Source organism: Cavia porcellus, unplaced genomic scaffold (assembly GCF_034190915.1).
Source record: "Cavia porcellus strain 051 isolate PalLab524CR breed Dunkin Hartley unplaced genomic scaffold, mCavPor4.1 scaffold_32, whole genome shotgun sequence".
NCBI classification, from domain to species: domain Eukaryota; kingdom Metazoa; phylum Chordata; class Mammalia; order Rodentia; family Caviidae; genus Cavia; species Cavia porcellus.
This window is the reverse complement of record NW_026947515.1, coordinates 39,736,158-39,757,779: the sequence shown is the minus strand read 5'-3', so window position 1 is coordinate 39,757,779 and position 21,622 is coordinate 39,736,158. Positions and strand designations below refer to the sequence as shown.

At 45.7% G+C, this 21,622-nt stretch overlaps 1 protein-coding gene and 1 long non-coding RNA gene across 5 annotated transcripts in view; one reads left to right on the top strand and one right to left on the bottom strand.

The window, feature by feature from the left end:
* Positions 1-21,038, bottom strand: part of LOC134474346 (uncharacterized) — a 28,092-nt gene extending 7,054 nt beyond the window's left edge. The window contains exons 1-3 of one of the 2 annotated variants that reach the window (XR_010045151.1): positions 20,349-21,038; positions 17,218-19,257; positions 15,244-15,502 (exon numbers count right to left, since the gene is read on the bottom strand). This is a non-coding gene — a long non-coding RNA (uncharacterized LOC134474346). Of the gene's footprint in view, positions 1-15,243; positions 15,503-17,217; positions 19,258-20,348 lie in introns of those variants that run through there. The other variant, XR_010045152.1, reaches the window with a different exon arrangement.
* Positions 1-21,622, top strand: part of LOC100724915 (cilia- and flagella-associated protein 52) — a 42,819-nt gene that overhangs the window by 15,113 nt on the left and 6,084 nt on the right. For all 3 annotated transcript variants that reach the window (XM_003466213.5, XM_063241998.1, XM_013148701.3), the window contains 4 exons: positions 3,521-3,621; positions 9,414-9,584; positions 15,479-15,627; positions 19,103-19,248. In XM_003466213.5, coding sequence (XP_003466261.1) covers positions 3,521-3,621; positions 9,414-9,584; positions 15,479-15,627; positions 19,103-19,248 — 567 coding nt within the window. The remainder of the gene's footprint in view (positions 1-3,520; positions 3,622-9,413; positions 9,585-15,478; positions 15,628-19,102; positions 19,249-21,622) is intronic.

Below are 21,622 nucleotides of genomic sequence, written 5' to 3'. Positions count from 1 at the left end.
ATTTCTGCCTTCAATTTCAAATAAAACATTAAGCTAAAAAATGCAATTTTTAAAATGTAATATTTTATTTCTTTATTTATTTTGCCTTTTTGAGACAGGGTCTCACTATGCAGTTCAGGCTGGCGTTGAGCTCACTTTATAGCCCAGGCTGGTCTCGAACTCGCAAATGATCCTCCTGCTTCAGCCTCCTAACTTCTGGGATTACAGGCATATACCACCATGCCCAACACGCAATACTTAATTTTGTAAGAGCTTTGCCCAATTCCAATCATATTAGAAATGACATTTAAATTCACAAGATCTGTGTATGAAAAAAAATACTGATATTGTGCTGTAATAAATAGAGTTCTAGATTTGGAAAATTTCTCAGAAGCAGGAGAGAAAGCTGGGCGTGGTGGCTCACGCCTGTAATCCCAGTACTCAGGAGGCTGAGGCAGGAGGACTGTTGTGAGTTTGAGGTCAGTCTGGGCTACTAGCAAGACCCTGTTTCAAAAAACAAAAAACAAAACAAAACAAAAAATCTTAAAAACAAAACACAGGAGAGAAAAAGTACCTTTCCTTGCCCAGCTTCTCTAAGAAATGATTAGAAACCATGTCCTTTAACCCGAAAGATTTAATCCCACTTGGTAGAATTTTCTGTAGTGTAAATAGTAGCACGATAAACTTCAGGCAATTGTGGGGGAGATATGTTGGCTTAATTAACCCAGCTGAAATGCAGTTAATTCACACCTGAGATGCCACTCTTGGGGTTCTCAGCTTCTTCCTGCTTCCATGTCTGAACCCGCTGATAGTCTTAGAGCTCCAGGCTCTTCCACAGTGATTCCTACTAAGAGCAGCACAAGCCTCCCGGAAGTTCAAGTGTAAAAGAAACCCAAGCCACTTCTGCTCGAACACGGGGTACTATAACCTTTTAATCCGCAAATAATTTTGCTTTCTATACGATGTATAATTTGAGATAAATTTGAAAGGTGACAGGCAGAGAATTAATTACCTTCTGTGATTAAATCCTAAAGATCAACCAAAAATTTTTTTTGTATATTTTTAAAAGAGCTATCGTGTTTCCTCAAAGGATATTACAGTTAATAATGAAACACACACTTTTCGTATTGCTCTTGAGCAGACCTGTATTGGGGAGGGCTGGATCTGTCATACCTGTGAGTTAGCGTGTAACAGAACATCTCCCCCGACCCCCCAGCCCCAGCCAGTGTACTGCAGCTTCTGAGATGCCCAGGTAACAGGTTCTGTTCCAGTCCTGGTTGCTCCTGTCTCTTAGAAACAACTGGTCACTGTGGTGCACCTTGTATTAACCAATCCCCAACTGACAAGCCATTCTGCCTCTGTACCACCTGCTTCCTTATCCAGTATGAGGCCTAGAGCACCCGAGATCAGGGCCTGATATTCTGGGAATGATCCGCTCTGTGCTCGGCTTTATAAATTAATCTGCCTCCAAATTCTGGATGTCACTCTGGTGTTTCTGTTTGTTGCTGGAAGCTCAGCAAAGTATATTCCCTGTGGAGGGAGCCTGTGGTGTTTATGGCCATACACTTTCACTCGAAACATTTTAGATACAAATATTTCTAATTTCATTCTTAAATATCCGGCACTACCTGACTGTCAGAACACTCCACCGCATCACTGTGTCTTGTTACATCCCTTTGAAGGTAGCCTGGATCGTCTGACGCTGTAGGCTTTGTGGTTATCTATGGTAAAGTCTGTGTGTAGAAATGCCTGCTGATTAAAGCGTTCTTTTGCCGTACACACACATGCATGTGTGCGTACATACCAACAGAGCAAGGAAGTACACACGAATCAGAACAGCCCATCTCATGGCAGCATTCTTGGTCAGCAAGCAACGTGGCACCAGTGCCAGGTGTCTAGACCGGGGATTCAAGACTAGAGACATGTCCTCGTCTTTGTTTGGGTTTCTTTTGTTTGTTGTTGTTTGAGACAGGGTCTCACTGTGTAGTTCGGGCTGGCCTTGAACTCATGGCAGTCTTCCTGCCTCAGCCTCAAGGGTGCTGGTGATGACAGGTGTGCATCTGCACGACTGGCTCTCCTTGTTTAACAAGTGGATCTCTGTAGCTTTAAGAGATGCTGTTGTATTTCTTTGTCAAAAGGATCTCGCGAGCCATAGGTAAATCCCCACATGTAATTAATAGATCAAACATCTGCCTGTAACAGGTGATCGACTGTTGCACAGGCAGATGCTCCGTGGAAGTGGGGTGGAGGAAGGCAAGGGCCTTTAAAACCCCAATACTTTCAGAAATGATTTTTGTTCTGGCCAATAAATGGGGACTGCTTTAGTTTACTCACTAACGTGTCTGTGCTAATCTCTCAAGCAGCGGAAATCTGAATCAGAACATATTTCAATTCTAAACTAAGGAAACAAAATGTAATAAACATGCAAGTGTTTAGCCATGTATTTATCAGTAATCTGTTTTCCAGTTCTAGAGAGAAAACACATCACTCCTGAATGTTAACCTGTTAGATTGTCCGTGCACATTTTTCTTTCAAAGCACCGTGCAAGTCAGAATTCTGAGAAATGCAAGGAACGTCAGATGAGAAAAAAGGGTTTCTGTAGTGTCTCAGAAAGACTTTTGTGCCTCTGATAGCAACAGTGTCTGTGCCGTTTAATCCTGAGAACGTGGCATGTTTCCACGTTTTCAAGATCATAAAGTCCAACAAAAACAAATGTTTTTCTTCTTTGTTGTTTTCCATTTCCGTTCTTGCTTAATAGCTAGAATGTAGACATTTATCCATCTTTGTATGATATTTCTCCTTTTGGAAAGGGTTATTCAAGATATATACGCACACGGCAATTTTATTTTGTATAATTGATGCAATTCTAAACTATGGCAGTCATTCACATCACTGTCTCTAAGTCTTAGCTCAAAAGTTGTAAAGTGTCTAAGTTAACTACAGCCTGATGTCACATTTTCTCACAACGTGGATTTCAGTAAAGCATCTGTAATGATTTCCAGTAAGAAAACAAAGTCTTGCCCATGGCCCAGGCTGACCCTAAACACTTGGGCTCCAGCTGTGCTCCCACCTCAGCCCCAGGAGCTGTGTCTGCGAGCGGATGCCACCATGCCTGGCTGAAGTCTGTCTCTGTGACAAGCCCGCTCCCTTCAAACCCACCCGTTCCCTCCATGACATTAACCCTTCCCTGGGCAGAGCCTCTGTGACTCTGCAGCCTCCGCCTCCCAGCTCCGCTGCACTGAGCTTCAGTTTGCCCCACAGAAGCTTCGTGGAGTCTCGTTCAAATCATAGCAGGCATGTATGTCTTAAAATTAGAAATTCCTATTGGGAATGTGTAGTGGTGCATGCCTGTAATCCCAGCACTTAGGTGGCTGAGGCAGGAGAGTTACCATGAGTTCAAGGCCAGCCTGGGCTACAGTGAGTTCAAGGCCAGCCTCAACTACACAGCAAGTCTCTGTCTCAAAAATAATAAGTAGACAAAAAATAACTAAGACGGATGAGACTCTCTGGCCTTTGTCAAAGCACTGTTTTCTCTTTCTAGGGCGTATCGGCCATCAGGTCCCTGAAGATGGGGGGTTTGCTGGTGGGCTCTGGAGCTGGACTTCTGGTCTTTTGTAAAAGCCCCAGCTACAAACCTGCTAAGTAAGTTTTGGACCCCAAAAGTTGGGACAGGTGGAGACTGTTTGGAGGGAGGTTCACTTAAAGCCACCAATGAACTGGTATTAGCACAGTGATATTTTGTCAGGGAATTCCACCTTATTATTGAGTAGCTGGACTCCGAGTAGAGAGTGATTTTTTTTTTTTTGCCATTGAAAAAGCTTGTGTTGATCAAATCAAAGTAATCCACCAGGACCTAGGTGGATGCTGCCCTTTTAATAAATATGTTTTTATTAACTCATTGAAACATGACGAAGAAAATAATGATGTTATAAACTTATTGCTAAAAGTGAAAAAAGCTGGGCACAGTGATGCCTGCCTGTAATTTCAGCACTTGGGAGGCTGAGGGACGGGGTTACTTCAAGTGTGAGGCCAGCCTGGGCTACAAAGTGAGCTCAAGGCCAGCCTGAACTGCATAGTGAAACCCTGTTTCAAAAAGACAAAAACAAACAAACACAAAAAATTGCTATGGGCTGGTGGTGGTACCATGGATTCCACTTAATCATTTTATTCTTTAGCTACTAACCAATTCTGGGATGTTGATGAAATATTTTTTGATCAGGAATTTATTTACAAACCTATAATGAATAATGAGATCTCTTTTTGGCAAGTTTAATAAAATGTGATAAGTATTTTTTTTTAAAAATATTCCTCTCACCTATTATATAAGGGAGTATACTCTGCCATACAGAAGGATAAATGTGAGACATTTCTAGTCAAATGAGTGCACCTTGAAACCTTACTCTTTGGTTTTTGTTTCGGGAATCGAACTCAGAACCTCAGGCTTGCCAGGCAGGTGCCGCACCATTGCACTAAATCCCCTGCCCCCAGACCACGTTCTTCAGTGAAATATATGAGACACGCGTTTTAAATACCTTGTTGTTTCTCTGTTGTGAGAAACCAAACGTATAACTAAGGACGGCAGTGTGCAATAGATTTTGGGAAATGGGAAGAAAACATTGAAATGAGAAAAGGGAACGAGGGAAGGGGCTGGAGGAAAGAAGAGACGAGAGAATAAGACAATAGAAAGGAAAATGAAAACAAAACTTTTGCAAATGAGGAGGAGGACAGGGGCTGAAGGGAAGGGAGGAGAAGGAGAAAAGAAACAGGTCTATCATGCACAGGTACAAACCCACTGTGATGAACGGTACTACTGTGTATTTCTAAAATGTACCCATGAAAATTAAAAAGAAAAAGCAATAGAAAAAATAAGCTAAATAAATAAACTATTTTCTCCATTCCCTGCTCTGAAGAAGCATCCATGTTGCTGTTAGGGAAACGGGGGGAAGACCGAATCTGGCAGCTGCCACCTGAGAAGGGTTGATGGAGGGGGACAGGGCTGAGAGCTGCTCTCCAGACAGCTCCTGGGGGGCCTTGACAGAAGTCCCACTGGGCTCAGCAGGATGGCTGTGCTCAGAGGGCCCGTCTGGTGCATCCCGGTAAACAGAGTCCAGCAATTCATGGCTGGCTCAGTGTGCATGACCATTTCAAGTGTGACAGCCTCCGGGCAAGAAGAAACAAATTCGCACCGAGAGATTAAAGATGCGCGGCCTAAACAGAATGACCAGAAGTTTATAAGGGCAACAAGAAAAGTAGAAATAAAGCTGAAATGGCTCAAAAGTCTTCAGTGCAGCAGCTGCAGGTACTTTAACTGGCTATTAAAACATTAAAGAGGCAGATGAACCAACAAGGAGCCAACAGAATGCACAGAATCAGAGTGCACGCTAAGGGGTGCTGGCCACATTGAACTAAATAGCCTTTTTCCAGCTTTAGGTTTCTGACTACAAATAGTCAATTAGATCTTGTCATTAATTAGTGCTGTTTAGACACTGAAAAGTAATAACAGTGATAAGTAATAACAGAGAGGCCTTGTGATTAATTAACACAAGTTAGAGTTACAAAAGAAAAGAAAGAAAAATCCAGGAAAACAAGGACCACTTTAAAAGGACCTCAGATTTACCGTAATTATGGTTTACTGTAATCTTTAGAATAGCTGCTCCACAAGGGGCGGGGCTGGGATCCTCTGTATTAGGGGTACAGTGCCAGACTGGCTCAAGGATGGCCTCAGCTGTGTCACAAGGGTCAAACGGTTAAAGGTACAATATTGTAATTAAAATTTTTCTTTGGCAACCACTTTTTTGTCTTTAGGCAGCATTTAGGCCAGGTGAGGGTGTAGAGAAAGTCTGGAGTTTAAGGAGCGTCAGCAGAGGAGTCTGTGCACTGAGCCTGCGAGGGGGAAACACTGGGGCTGTTAAGTGAGTGGACAGCGGTGCTCGCTCTGTTCCTCCCAGTGCTGTCCACACTTGGATTCTCCTCTGTCTCCCTGAGGGAAGGCTCAGGCTGCATACACGTGATGGTGGTTATGCAGGATAAGGTCTCTTGTCCTAACAGGAGCTTAGGCTTTCTGGTATGATCAGAAGGCACCAGAGAGAAAAGAAAAATCATCCCACAGCAAGCAGCTCCCCTCCCTGGTAAGTGGTGGCAGTGTGGCAGACTGTGGCCCTTCCAGGGGGAGAACCAACCACCAGTGTCTCCAGAGATCCGCGCCATGTTGGAACTTAGGACGCTGGGACACCAAGCAACCAGCCTGCCTCCCTGCTAAGCAGTGTGAGCCTACTGGGGCACAGCCTAGAGTCACACATCCCACTTCCCCTGCCCCCTTCCCCTGTCCTCCCATTAGCAAATGGGAGCCAGAAATCTGAGCATCTCCTGGGAGGCTGACCATAGCAAATAAGGGGGATTTCCTTCTACCATCTCTTTGAAGGCAAATATTTTTATTACTGTTTGGCTCTATTCTGATTAATGGTACCGCTATATTCAATATTCTGTTTTGATAAGTTCTATAATGTTCTGTATTTCATTTTATTTTGATATACGTGATTGAAAGAACAACTATTATAAAGATAACGAAATAGACTGTGATACCTATTATTGTTAAGAAAAAGAAAAAGAAAAACCATCCCAACTACAGCAGAGGGCCCTGAGAAATATCGGACATCTCGGGCAGCCAGGGTGGGAGAGGAGGCCAGCAGCAGCAGCTGCTGTACCTCGGAGGAGATTAATTTCCGTCCCCGCCACAGATGGAGTCACTCAGGGCTCCCAAGGGGTCAGTCCGATATATGGGAGCCTGCACGGGTGCCCCAGCCCCCTCAGTCTTCTGGTTGGACCAAATGGAAGCTGGGTTTGATCCCGGATCCCACGTCCCGTGGTTCCCCTTATCAGCAGGCAGGGGACAGGTGGCCCTCTGCCCTTCTGGTGGTGGGGACTGTGCTCACAGTCCCTGAGGGTTATTGCCAGCAGACAGCTCCCCTGGTTCAGCCGCCTGGTTGTGATCCTGCTTTTCTTGCTCTTTGGCCCCTCTTACTCTTGGCTGTAAAAGACCTCAGTGGCTACTTGACAAGGGAATCTAAAGAGCTCTCAGGGCCAAAGACCTGCTTTTGTCCTGCTGTCTGGGACAGATTGGGTTACCAGCTCATCCACTGGCTCCCCTACAGAGTCTGGGGGTGGAAGGTAAACGTTAGTTAAAGCCTCCCGGAGTCTTTGTAAAAAGGCTGAGGGGTTTCCTGTACCCCGATCAGTGATCAACAGCTTGCAACAACCCCTCTAGGATACAGGCCTTGATATATGTATGTGCCCTGCGATCATCAGGGTCCCGCTAGGAGTTGTGGGACGTGGCCTTTCCTCTGGCTGCAATCACTCAGGCCTCCAGTGAGAAATCTTGTGTAATTCATCTCCAGAAACCTCTGCTGCCTGTAAGGCCAACTTGCTTCTCCCTAGGGGTTAATGTTTGATTTGAAAGGAGTATAATTAACCTATCAGGCTAGAGCCCAAGATGGAGCTAAACTTTGAAATGTCTCTGTGCTCAGCGGGAACATCAGAAAATCTTCCTAAATCCTGTTTGATCTGTCTGATACCTGCCAAGGAAAAGGGCCCATGGACTCGGAAGACACCAAATGCTCCTCGGCTAACCCTGCAGGGCACAGAGGCCCCTTGTGAAGGGATCTTTTGGCCTGGCAGCAGTTTGGGTTTTGGGGGTGGGCCAGATGTCTTAGACGGAGCTGCCTGAGTTTCAGTAGGACCGTGTAAGTCCAGGAGTGACCTGGGCTCCCACATACATTGTTGGAGCGGTTTGGGGTTCCTTCTTAAAGCAAAAACTATCTGGACAGAGGGAATAGAATTCTGACCATTTTCCTTGTCTTACAAGCTGATCTAATCGAAGGATGGTTTTATAATTCTTAAATTGTTCCAGTGAGTTCGTGTGTAATCCAGAGGTGTGCGGTATCTAGTGAGCTCACAGATCTCACTCTGAAAGACGAGTGGAGAGAGGGCTCCCTCTCACCAGCCTGGCCCAGCCAGTAGCTTGCAGTGTCCTCCAGCCTGGACCTCTTCCAAGGCCGGCCAGCGGCAGCTGCCGGAGTGGCCTGGAGGAAGTGGCGGCCAGAATCCCGCTCTCACTGACTGTAAGAGTCGGAGCCCTCCAGTTGGGAAGCAGCTGGGATATGAGTGTGGTTTTCCTCTCCCCGCCAATAAACAGTTCCTTCAGGAATGTCCCTTTACCCGTGCGGCTCCTTCCCAAGACCCCGCCGCACACTGTCCAGAATAAACCAGGTGGAGAGCAATGTGGGGTCCTTGAGTTTTCTTCATTTACATGCTCTGTTTCTTTATGTTCTTTAAGTTCATATTTATGAAACTGGGAATTATGAAACAGTGTAGGGGCCAGGTGTGGTGGGCACACCTGTAATCCCAGCACTCGACAGGCTGAGGGAGGAGGAGCCGTGTGAGTTCACAGCCAGCCTGGGCTGCACAGTGAGACCCTGTCTGCAAAGTTCAAACCAAAACAAAACAACTCAGGGACAAGAAAGGGGGAGAAACCAGAAATGTGGAAGAAAAGGAATAGAATATCTGAAAGATATCAGTTAGATAACCATTACTAACTTTTTATTATTTTTTTCTTGTCTTTGTTATTAATACACATTTTGAAATAATTATGCTTATATGTAAAATTTTATTTACTGACTTTTTACTACATGAAGGTATGCATCAAATATTTTCAATATTTTACTACATAGTATTTATTTATTTTGTTAGTTCCTTTCTTTTCTTTTTTTGAGACAAGGTCTCACTATGTTGTTCAGCCTAGACTTGAGCTCACTACATTGCCCAGGCTGGCCTCCAACTCACAGCAATCCTCCTGCCTCAGCCTCCCAAATGCTAGGATTACAGGCCCGTGCCACCATGCCCAGACCTACATATGGTTTTATTATCATGGTGAAATATATATAAATGACACAATCTTTAAAACTGTTCACGGCCAGGCAAATATTCCATGAAGTTATGTCCTACCAATCATTTAACAATTTCTTTACAATTGGGTATTTAGATCGTTTCCGTTTTGTCACTGTTTTAGATAAGGTTCCAATAGCAGCCTTTGATAAAGGTCTCCCTTCCCCAGCTTTAGGGTTCATTTCCAGAGAGAGAATGAAGGATTTAAGTTGCCGTGGTCATTTGTTCCCGTAACCCTGCCCAGAATGTTCCTCCTACCCAAAGCCTGCCTGTGTTGCACAGCCCACTTCAGACTGCATCTGACTGATGGATCTTCTGAGTGTTTTACGGGTGCACAATACCATGAATAACTCACACTGCTCCAACAGTGTCACTTCCCGTGGGGTGTGCCCCAAATCACACGCCTGATTTGTATCATCTACAACGCTTCAGGTGCACAATAAATACGTGATGGCCACGTGAATCCACTTTAACTTTTGTCTTTTCCTTTAAAGAAAAATTCAGTTGCAAGGCGGCATCACTTCTATCACGCTTCGAGGAGAAGGACACCAGTTTTTTGTCGGAACAGAAGAATCACACATTTACCGTGTCAACTTCACGGACTTCAAAGAGACTCTCATTGCGACGTGTCACTTTGAAGCTGTCCAGGACGTCGTCTTTCCGTTGTAAGTAGAAGAAGACATTACAGGGGTCAGTGTGGTACAGTGTGCGAGAAAAATTAATCTGAAGAAACTGCATGTTTAACTTCTATTAACTAAGTAGGATTTCCCCTTACATGTTTCTAATGTACTGAATTAATTTTGTAAAGCTTCCTGTTGTCTTTACCATGAAATGACATTCTTTCTCCCAATCCACATGTGGGCCTCTTTAGAATGCAAATTTTGAAAAATAAACCCCTCATGGACAGAGTGTTTATTGGGCAAAACTTTCCTGTTTTCCCAGTGCCTTTTGCCCAAATTTTTCCCAGTTACTCACTGGATGCTCTTGGAGTCCTCCGTGTTTGGAGGACTCTGTGGTAGACTGGGGTCTTCTGGGTCCAGAGGGTGTGGTTCTTGGTAAATCCACCCAAGACAAATAAACAGTCATCGGCATTTTTATACCAAAAGGAGAGCTTTGGTCACATAGTGTACCACTGCTTCGTCGTGAAACGCATTCTGTCTTTGGTGATACCCACTTCCTGAAGTTTGTCAGGGTCTTTATTTGACCTTCTTTAGTTATTTAGCTTGAATTTATCTCAAAAAATCAGTGTTCCACAGATTGCAAGACATTTCAAAAGCAGCCCCAGAGATGATGAGCTGATAATGTTCGCTCAGTCCTCACGATTCCAATCTGCCAAATATTTCTCGTGGATAACTGGCTGGTGCTTTCAGTTTTCTGAGCTCACTCAGTGAAGTAAGCGAAGCTTTCTTTGAAAATGGCTCATTTCTTTCCAGTCTCAATTTTTACGGAATTTAATAGAGTCAGTCTGTAAAATTGCTTGGTCCCGGCACATTTTAAGAGGGTAGATTTTTAAAGTATCTTTGGAATGTTTAGATAGCTATTGGTCTATTCGAGTTTTATACCTTTTATTTTCTTGATTTTTAAAAAAGATTTTTAAAAATATAATTTATGTGCCATAACATTCACCCATGTAGAGATTTTAGCATACAGAGTTGGGCAACTACGATCTGATTCTAAAACATTTCATTTTTCCTCTTGACCAAAACATAAACACACAAAGCCCGCTGGGAGTCAGTCCCTCTCCCCCACTGTGGGGAACACTGATCTGCCTCCTGTCACTAGGCTTTCCTACTCTGGACACTTCATATAACAGGGACCATACAACGTCTGACCTCCTGTGGGGAGCTTTTTAAACTTACAATACTATTTTTCAGAATAACCCATGTTTTAGGATGTATGAATCCTTCATCTCTTTTAAACATGAGTAAATTCATTGCATAAAAAATACTATGTGTTTTTATTCTTTTCACCAGTTGATACATATGTGAGTTGTTTCTACAACTTGGGAATTACCTTTTTACTTTTACTTAGTGATTTCCTGTAATTTTATTTTTATTTTTTTGTCTTTTTGAGAGAGGGTCTCCCTACAGAGTCCAAGCTGGCCTTGAACTAACTATGTAGCCCAGAGTGGCCTCAAATTTAAGGAGGTTCTCCAGCCTCCGCCTCCCAGTGCTGGGATGACAGGTGTGTGCCACCACACCCAGCCTTTAAATTTTTAGTATACATATTTAAATTTTTTTCTGTCAAAGACTGAAGTTAACCAACATTTATGTCCTATTCATTACTAAGAAAAGAACTAGTATATTTTTATTTCCATCTTAATTCTTCCTCCACAATCTTCTATGCTCAAATTATTGGGAATTACAGATCAACATAACATTTTTATTGTTTTCTTTAATGTCAGGTGCTTGGGCTTAACTTTAAATTTTGTTCTTTGCTTTTATTTTTATTTTTTAATTTTTTTTGAGACTGGGTCTCACTATGTAGCTAGGCTGGCCTTGAACTTGTGGTGATCCTCCTGCTTCAGCCTCCCAAGTGCTGGGATTACAGACATGCACCACCATGCCTGGCTTTCTATATATTTATATCTAAAGGACATTTCTTGAAACAGCAGGTAATTGATTCTTGCTTTCCTATAAGTCACAAAAACCTTGCTTTTTATTTGGAATATTTGGCCCATTTACATTTAATGCAGTTTGTTTGTTTTCTTTGGTCTGTGGTTTGTTCTGCTGCCCCCTTGCTGCCGCCCTTTGTGATGATCAGCTATTCTCAGCGTTTCTCTTAATTGCTCTGTGGGTTTTCTAGCTGAGCATTTCTGTTTTCAATTGTAGCGATAGCCCTAAGGATGGCATTACGCATCTTGACTATTCCAGAGTCTAAATAGAGTTAACATTTAATTTTTCCCAGGGTATAAGAATTCTGCAACAGCTACCCTGTTAATATGATAAGCCCAATGATACGATAGTATAATTTTTTGTTTTAAACAATTGTAAATCTTTTCAGGAAATGGAGGAACAAAGCATTCAACAATCTTTTGTGGTTACACACAGATTTCGGCCTTTCTGATACACTTTTGGTTTTGTTTTTTTGGTGGTGGTTCCGGGAATTGAACCAAGGCCTCACTCACGTTGGGCAAGCACTCTGCCACGGAACTACCACCCCAGCCTTGCTTCTGCCCCCTATTTTTGTAACAGGGTCTTTCTCAATGGCTTAGGCTGGCCTCAAACTTGCAAGCTTTCTGCCTCACCTTCTGGAGAAGCTGAGATTCCTATCGTACCCAGCGTCATTCTTTTTTATATAGCTAGGTGCCGTTTAGTATCTTTCCCCCTTGGCTTGTAGAATTTAGCATTTAAAAAAAGCGTAAGTATGAAGAAACATTCCCTCGGTTTTTGCTAATATCATGTTTTTCTAGCTTCATTTTTTTTTTACCAGTATCAGGGATCGAACTCACGACCACAAGCTTGCAAGGCAGACAGTTACGCCGCTGAGCTAAATCCCCAGCCCCAGCCTTCATTTTTGTGTTCCTGCTGTTTCCGGTTTGTTCATGAGTCTGATGATGTGCGTGTTCTTTCTGTGCTCTTTCCGCCCCCTCTGTATCGCATGTCACTTGTGTCTACCTGCTGTCCAGGTCGTCTCTCTGCTTTTCCCTTCCCTCCCCGCAGCCTGCTGCTCTGCTTTATTGATGGTCAGGTTTCTCTCTCTCTATGATCACCGGCTTGAAGTCTGTAAGCCTTCTGGATCTGTAACTGGTGTTTTCCACCAAAGGAGGAGGCCTCCAGCCCGTATTTCTTCAGAACCTGTCACACTTCCCCCCTTCTCCTGACGTTCAGTCCACATGGGTTGAATAACTTAACGTTTTCCCACAGATTTCTAGCTGTTTATGTTTCTTTAGTTTTTCTCTTCTTTTATCCTGTAATGTCTACTAAATCTACCTTCATGTTCAGATTCTTTTGCCGTCTCCAATGAGCCCATGATTTGTTTTTATAGTTTTAACCTACAGAAAAATATGGAATTACATTATACAGAATAACCTCTAGTTCTCTGTTGAGATGACTGTTTATGTATTTATTGACATCACTGTTTCCTTTATCTTTTTCCAGGGGGGGTGGGGTGTGTGGAGCGATGGGTAAACCCGGGTTCTGTGCACATCAGACAAGCACACTTCCTCTAAGCTCCATCTCCAGCCCTTTTTATTTTAATGTTGGAAGAGGGAAGCCGGGTGTGGTGACTCAAGCCTGTAATCCCAACACTCAGGAGGCTGAGGCAGGAGGATCGTTGTGAGTTCAAGACCAGCCTGGGCTACAAAGTGAGCTCAAGGCCAGCCTGAATTGCATAGCGAGACCCTGTCTCAAAAAGACAGGAAAAAAAAGGAAGGGTCCCTCTAGGCTGCCCAGGCTGTCCTTGAATTCGGGATCCTCCTCACGAGTAGTGGGATGTATAGGTGTGTGCCATCATGCCCAGCTCTAATCTTTTGAAGGCGTTCTAACGTTTTAAACAGCTGCGTTGACGTTTCTGCCTGCTGATCAGTCCTCGGGCCCACCTGGCATCTGCTTCTTTCTTTCCCTGCTGTCCTTCCCTCCCCGCCCCCCGCTTCTGTGTGTTACTGAACCCCAGACCTCACGCGTGCTCAGCACATGCTCTGCCCCTGCCCTTCCCAGTCAGTTTCTTCTTTCTTTGCTTGTCAAGAGGGTTCTGCTGTTATTGTTGAACACTTGCCGTGTCTCACACACCCTGCAGCAGCTGTGTCCTCCGAGCGTGGCCGGCACCTTTTCCTTTCCCCTGGCATGTGGGAGACAGATGCCCTCCCGGCTCCCCCTGCTGCATGTTTAGCCTGGCCTTCGTTCTCCTGCGGGCTTGCATGGTTTGGCAGTAACCGGAGGGTCTGTGTGGAGATGAAACTGTCTTTTCCATGATTTCTTTGCTTCGAATGATTTATGAGTCACTGGGGAAAAATACATACAAAAAATATATGTATGTCTGTGTCCCTATGTATACACCTCCGTCTCATAGCATCTGATCACATCTCCACCAACTTGAACCCTAGTGATACACGTACCACCGAGGCACAGAACAGCTCTAGTGGCTTTGACCAGTTTTTTTACTAGTAAAATTAATAAAAAGCTGCCTGACAGGCCAGCCATGCATGCACCACAGGCGTGACGGCTGCCAGATCGTGAGACACACAATTTACTGCCGTAGACCTGGTCAATAAGAGAGTGAGGGCCTGGGATGGCACCATGATTCAGTCGCTTTGGTTCTTTCTGGACTTTGACTCGCACAACGTAAACTCAGGACATTTTCCTACGTGAAGGGAGTAGGATTTTCAGTTAGGCTTGAGTGTTTATGCCTCAGATGGCTGGGGAGCTGGGTAGTCCCCAGAGCAGGGGGTTTGGGAGTTCTCCAGGGGCATTGGCTTCATGATGTTGCAGTAGTCTGTCTCCCCCATTATGAGCTCATTTGTCTGTTAAATAACTATTATTCTGACACTGGCTTGATTTGATCTCTGCTAGGCAAGATCGTTTGGCTAGGAGCAGCCCCACACCTGCTGTCTGGTTCCAGGACTTGGTCTTTTTAAATAACTAGACCTGCATCACTGTTTTAACTCCAAGTCCCAAAGCTCAATGTGTAGAAAGGATCCGCCTATTTATTCTGTTAATTCCAACTGACTAGAGTCTATTATATGGAGAAGGGACAGTTCCTTTTTGTTTTTTTGAAATATAGAAATTACTTGAGAAGTATTTAGCTCTAAACGTTAGTTTTAGTCTGAAGAGACTACATGTTTATATTTATAAACAAAATGGTCTGTTATACCCTAATGTCATTTTCTTCTTATCAAACTTGGAGTAATCTGTAATCTTTTGATATATTGGTAATTTAAATTCTATACACAAGTTGCCTCTGGGCGTGTGCATGTGTCTGTTTCTAACCCTTGGAGTCATGACTCTGGGATAATCTGGCTTGTTCATGATCTCATATTTTTCCTATTTCTAAGCAAAGAAAGACTTTTCAGCTGTCTACAGAGATGATCTCTATCATCTTCCTCTTTTTCCTCTTTACAATCTTAAAAAGATTTTCTACTTTATGATAAAGTTTCCTCTTTTAAGCATTAATTTAAATTGAAAGTAAATAAATATTAATTTAAATATGTTTTTATTTCTAGAAATATCACTTAGCAGGTGTATACTTATCTCCAAACTCCTCAAGTTATATATATTAGATGCATATGGCTTTTTGTATCAGTCATACTTTAATGAAGTGTTTTTTTTTTAAAAGAAATATCACTATCCCCTTGTTTTCCAAAACTAAGAGAAATTTCAAATTGGCTTTTTCTTCCCGAGCACCTTGGTCCTAACCCTGTCCAAGCAGAAAGGGCTGCAGGATTTTCCCAGGTGCTCTGAGGATGCTGAACACTGCTTTGCATGGGAAATCTCCAAGGTCCTCAGCCTCCAGGCGATCGTGGGGCTCTGACCGGCGCACGCTGGCTGGCGTCAGACACTCGTGTGAGAAGCGCTGTGTCCTTCCTGGCCGCGCCGCTGACCCCTCCGCGGCTTCTTTGCAGTGGTACCTCTGAGCTGTTTGCCACCTGCGCCAAGAAGGACATCAGAGTGTGGCACACGATGTCCAACAGGGAGCTGCTGCGCATCACCGTGCCCAACATAACCTGCCACGCCATCGACTTCATGAGGGACGGCAAGAGCATCATCTCAGGTAGGAAGGTCAGGTGTCAAGATCTGGCGGCATGTGGAGCGCGGAGGTGGACACATGTAATCTTAGCACTAGGAGGCTGAGGCAGGAGGATCGCCAGGATTTTGAGGCCTGCCTGGGCTGCACTGTGAGTCGCAGGCCAGCCTCCAACAAGACCCCCACCTTGAACTGCCTTGCCTCTCACCACAGACAAAAGATCTTTGGTCCCCGGCGCCAGCTGTGGTTCTGAGCCTTGTCAGACTCCTTTCCTCCTGGTTTCCCAGTGATAACCTAACCGCCTCCTGCTGCCCATTTCTCTGTGTCTCTCCCCAGCCTCTCCTTAAGAGTTCTCTTTCAACCAGGAGGTTTTCTGAGCTTGGAGGAAGCAAATACGCAATTTCTCTTCTCTCAACCTTCGGGTATTTCGCTCGGAGGGAAATTTAGTAATTCAATTTTTAAGTGAGTTTGAGGCTTTAGTGAGTACTAGACATTTGTGTTAGAATACTTTTGTTGAGTAAAAGGTAAACCCTGCTGGGTACAGTGGCACACGCCTTTAGTACCAGCACTGGGGAGGCTGAGCTTTCAGGATCACTGTGAGCTCTAAAAAAACTAAAATAAAATCTGTAAAATTTGACTCAGTCTAAGTTTGGCTTCAAAGGGAATTTGTTTGTTTGTTTATTTGTTTGTTTGTTTGTTTGAGACAAGGTCTTACTTTGCGGTTCAGGCTGGCCTCGAACTTACTGTGTAGCCAAGGCCGGCCTGGAATTTATGGAGATATTACTCCCTCGGCCGCCCCGGTGCTGAAATTACAGGTATGGACCAGCATCCCGGGTTAGTGGGAATTTTTAAGAGCTTATGCCAAAGTTTTTTGTTCTGTCTTAATTTTATACCAGGGATTGAACCCAAGGAACACTGACCCGCATCTCCTGACCGTTTTACTTTTTATTTTGACACAAGGTCTCACTAAGTATTTGTGAGCCTCCCTGGTAGCTGGGATCACAGCTGTGCACCACACCTGGATATGACAAAGTATTTTAACAAGCTATAGATGCCATGATGGTCCACCTGTAAACTCTGCAGTGTACATCTCTTAAGGATATTTTTTCATGCAAACATGATGGGATACACCTGTGATCCCAACATTTAGGGAGGCTGAGGAAAGAGGATCGTCCCAAGTTCAAGGCCAGCCTGGGCTCAGCAGTGAGACCCTGTCTTAAAAAATTATTTTTCTCAGAATATATAATTTCTTAATATCTTTGTATCTGTAATCTATCAGCACATTTCCCCAGTGGCCCAAAAGTAAATTTTCTGGGTCACATCCTTGAAAAGTCAAACAGACTCACGAGGAATAGCTATTCCAATGGGGACCTCAGGAACCCATCCCTTCCCCGGGGCCTGGCTCTGTTCCTTCCTTGTTGGTGTCCCCTTTTCCACAGAGTGGCCACTAGGAGCCCCTGGACTACCTTACTTTGAAAGCTGACAAGTGCACAGGTCAGGAACCTGTGGCCATCACGGCCATCCCTGTTTCTCCCGTGCCCACCCCATGTCCCCTGATGGCTGTCTGTGCAGGGCGGCCACCGTCCCCGCCTAGCCTCAGCCACCACCATCTCTCACCTGGGTTATTCCGGTAGCTTCCAGCCAGGGCTCTCCACACCTGCTGCTGGTCTTCGCTCCTTCCCAGTGTATTCTGAATGCGGAAACCAGAAACGCCAAGTCTGATCACGCCCCTTACAAGGCTCAAATGTCTTTTCCCCTCTGAAAGGGAAGGCTCTGGCAACTGTCTGACGAGAAGGGGGTTTATCTTGGCTCACATTTCAGGCTGTCGTCAGCTGGCTCCGAGGCAGGAGGGCAGCCTGGCAGAGCAGCCTGGCAGGACAGAAGCTGCTTAGCCTAAGGGCTCCGGGAAGCGGACCGTGAAAGGAGCAGGAGGGACAGACACCCTTCACTGCACTCCTCCGGGGACCGCCTCTGCCTGCCAGGCCACACCGCCCACCAGCCGTCTGCTGCTGGCCCGTAATCCAGGCACTTCCCGAAGCCCCACAGAGGACACGAGCCTCGGTGGACATCAGATGTCCCCACACACCTTCTTCCTCTCCACCTCGCCTTCTCCCCGCCAGCTTCTACTGCTCACCCCTCCCAGGCACACTCGGTGCAGCACCATCCCTGTAACTCTCTGGGGGCAGCACTTCTGCTCCAGCTGCCCCATCCTTCTGGAATCTTCTTCCCCCAGACCTTCCCATGGCACACCCCCTCATGCTCTCACTTCCTTGAGTCTTGGCTGAATTAGGTCCACCCAACTATCTCATTTATGATTGCTCAGGTCAAGAATTGACACAAAACAAACGAACAGGTGTCAGCCAGCATGTGCAGTCCTGGGGGCAAAGCGTTCCATGCAAGGGGACAGACAGCAAGTCCAAAAAGATCCCGAGGTGGGACACCCCTTGGTGTAAGGAGAGGGTCACTGTGTCTGGGGCTCAGTGGTTATGTCTGGGCTGGGGGTTCAGAGACAGTAACCCCAGAGGGGCAGGTACTAGGTACTGTGCAGGATGAAGGGGTTGTTCTTTAATACTCTATAGAGAGGGAAAAGCTTGATCAAAGGTGACGTGGCTTTATAAGGTTCACCCCAACACCTGTGTAGATAACTGGTTTTAAGCAACAAGGGGAGACACGGTGGGGAGCTGTTAAAATAATTCAGGAGAGTCAGGTATGGTAATGGACATCAATAATCCCAGCACTCTGGGACGCTGAGGCAGGAGGATCACAAGTTCAAACCCAACCTGGGAAGCTTAGTGATTTAGCAAGACCTGGTCTCAAAACAGAAAAATTTAATATAAAAAAGGCTGGGGATACAGCTTACTAGGAAGGCACTGGATTCAGTCCCTAAAACTACAGAAACAAACAAAAGAATAACCATCCAGGGGAGATGGGCTCGTGGTTTGAACAGCGGGTACTAGTGCTGGGTGGAAATCTGGTCAGATCCTCAGTGTTCTGAAGGGTAGAGCTGACGGGATTCACTGATGGGTCAGATGTCAGGTTGGGTGGGGCAGGCGGGATATAAAGCCATCAGGAGGACCGAGGCTCTTGGGTTAAGCACCTGGACGGATGATGGCAGGGTTCGCTGTGGGGGAAAGAGGTGAGGATGGGGGAAGAAGCCAGGAATCATTTGGATCTGTTAAAGGATGCAGCCTGGCCCGAAGCAGCCAGCCAGCGGCAAGCACAAGTCTGCAGCCCTGCAAAGGTGCGCTGTTTCTCTCCATGCGGGATGCCCTGAAGGCAGTTTTAACTAACAAACCCTCCTTTCCCTCAGCCAGGCCTGGCCTGCTTGGGGCCGTGGGGACAGGCTGGGCGGCTGTGTCTGTCTGTCTGTCTGTCTGTGGCTTCTTTCCCCATCAGTGCCACTTCTCCCGAGTCTCACTCTCATTTGTCTTTTAGGAGCACACAGTCTGGAGGGAGGGCAGGGGTGCTGACCCTGCCTGCCCTCTGTCTCCTCTCGCCCCAGCGTGGAACGATGGCAAGATCCGGGCCTTCGCCCCCGAGACGGGCCGCCTGCTGTACGCCATTAGCAGTGCCCACAGGATCGGAGTGACCGCCGTCGCCACCACCAGTGACTGTAAAAGGGTCATCAGCGGTGGCGGGGAAGGGGAGGTAATGTTCCTGGAAACGATTAAGAGACATAATCAGAGCTTTAGAGCACTTAACTCACAGGCCATCTATTTGACTTTTAAAATACCAGGATTCAGGTGAACAGAATTAAGATTTTGATGAAACCATAAAATGCATTATAAAGTCCTAATCATGTAAATAGACACATACATATACTCATTCACGGGAAGATGTTTAGGATACAGACGTGAGAGAGCTCCGTGTGGAGTTCAGCTCTGAATCCAGGCCGGTGTTTGGCCAGGGTTTTGACGTACTTGTTCTTTTCCTCCAAGAACCACAGTTGTATAAACTGTCTCTATCTTTTAAAGTGGGTGATGTTTTGAGAATCAACTGCCTGTACTTAATATACCAGGTGTTTGGGCTGCGATTTTACAATCATTATGTTCAAACTTTCAGTCATTTCAAGGAACCCAAAATGCCTTCACTCACAGGTTTAGCCAGGTCTCCCTTCCCCAGTGCCCAGCTCCTCCTCCTCCTCCTGCTCCTCCTGCTCCTCCACCTCCTCCACCTCCTCCTCTTCTGCTTCCTCTTATTCTTCGTCTTCTTTTAAATCCTAAACCTTTCCCTTTGTCTGTACAGAACATTATCTTTTCCTTCTTTTTCTCAGCTCCTTTAGTGAGATTTGTCAGGCAGAAGAACGATACAACGTCTGCAGGGAGTCTTCAGCAGAATCTAAGCAAAGCAGACGAATGCTGGGCTCAGATCTCCCTTCTGCCACTTCTGCCTTCAAGACCTGGGCATGCGCTTTAGCTTCTCTGAGCTTTGGCAGCCTCAGTCTGAACTGAAGAAGACACTTCTGTTAATTAGATATCTCACATTCTTTATTTTCTACTATGTCTTTAAAATCTGGTCTGTGTATGGGACAGGCAGCGTCCCTGTCTGACCAGCTCTATCTCCATCACCTCCCGCCCCGCCCAAGGCTGCCCTCCCATGCCCCCCTCTTGGCCTTACTGCCACCCCCATCACCTCCGCCACACCTGTGCTGACCTCCCAGCATCCCTCCTTGCTCCCTCCCTGTTTGGAGGAATGATCTGCGATCTGAGCTCTAACTGGTGAGAACCACCAGGGCAAATTACACTTACCAAATGCATTGCTCTGCTGGGTGTATTCCAGACCTGTATTCCAGCTACTGGGGAGGCCAAGGCAGACCAATCCCAAGTTCAAAGCCACCCTGGCCAAGTTAGCAAGATTCTGTCTTAAAATAAAGGGTGTGGGGGATGTAGCTCTGTGGTAGAGCTTTGCCCAGGCATGAGGCACTGAGCTCAGTCTCCAGCACTGCTGCAAACAAACAAAACCACAAAAGCACCCTCTTGGCCCGCTCAGCCTCTCTTCCAGTCCCACATTTTCTCCCTTCTTTTATGTTCCACTGGGCTATTGCAAGTCTCTCTAAAGACGCCGCCCTCAAGGTCTTTGGAGGTGAGCTGCAGACCAGAGCAGCTAGTGAGCAGGCAGGCGCAGGCGGAAATGCAGCAGTGCTGAAGTCCCTGGCACTTCCATTTCCTGCGGTAAACGGTCACTGCCTGAGCGCCGCCCATTTTGTCAGTTCTTCAAGGCCTCCATCCTGTCCCTTCCCTCAAGTGGACCCTAAGCTCCCAACACTTCCACAGCTAAAGGGTTCATGCTTGGCCTAGCCAAAGGGCTTCTAAGCCCCAAGTCAGAATCCTGGGCTGTTTGGTGCTTCCCTGCTCCAAAAGTCTCAGTCTCACCCTTGCTAAATAGTAAAGCTTCCTCGTGTAGTGGGGATCTCAAGATACATTTGGTGGGGGGATGTGGCTCAGTGGTAGAGCACGTGCTTAGCAGGCACCAGGCTCTGCTTTTGATCCTTAGCACCCAAAACAAAGAAATAAACAAAAAACAACAGAACAAAAGGACATTTCTTTTCCTTGATGCCAGCAATGCCATAAGAATCTGGATACTGTAGTGGGGTGACTTCACATTTTGTCATTTTCTTTGACAATGTACAAAGTATTTTAGGATACTTTCCTTACTTCATTTAAGTTATTTTCATCTTATCAGGTGAAGTCCAGTCTCTTGTTATTTATCCAAATACCAGTTTTTAATCCAGTGTTCACCTGGATCACTCTTCCCTCCCCGTCCCGGACTTGTGCAGAATCGTTTCTGCCTCCTGAGTGCTGGGAGTCCAGGCATGTGCTACCATGCCTGGCTCCTCTTCTTTTTTAAAGTCTTTTTTGGGGTGCAGGGAGGGCACTGGGAATTGAACTCATGACCTTTTGTTTACCAGGCAGGTGCTTGTGCTACTGAGCCATATCCCCAGCCCCCTATTTTTAAAAATCTAACATTCATTCTAAGACAGCATATGCTACATTACACAGTGACTACATTACTGTGTGTGCTG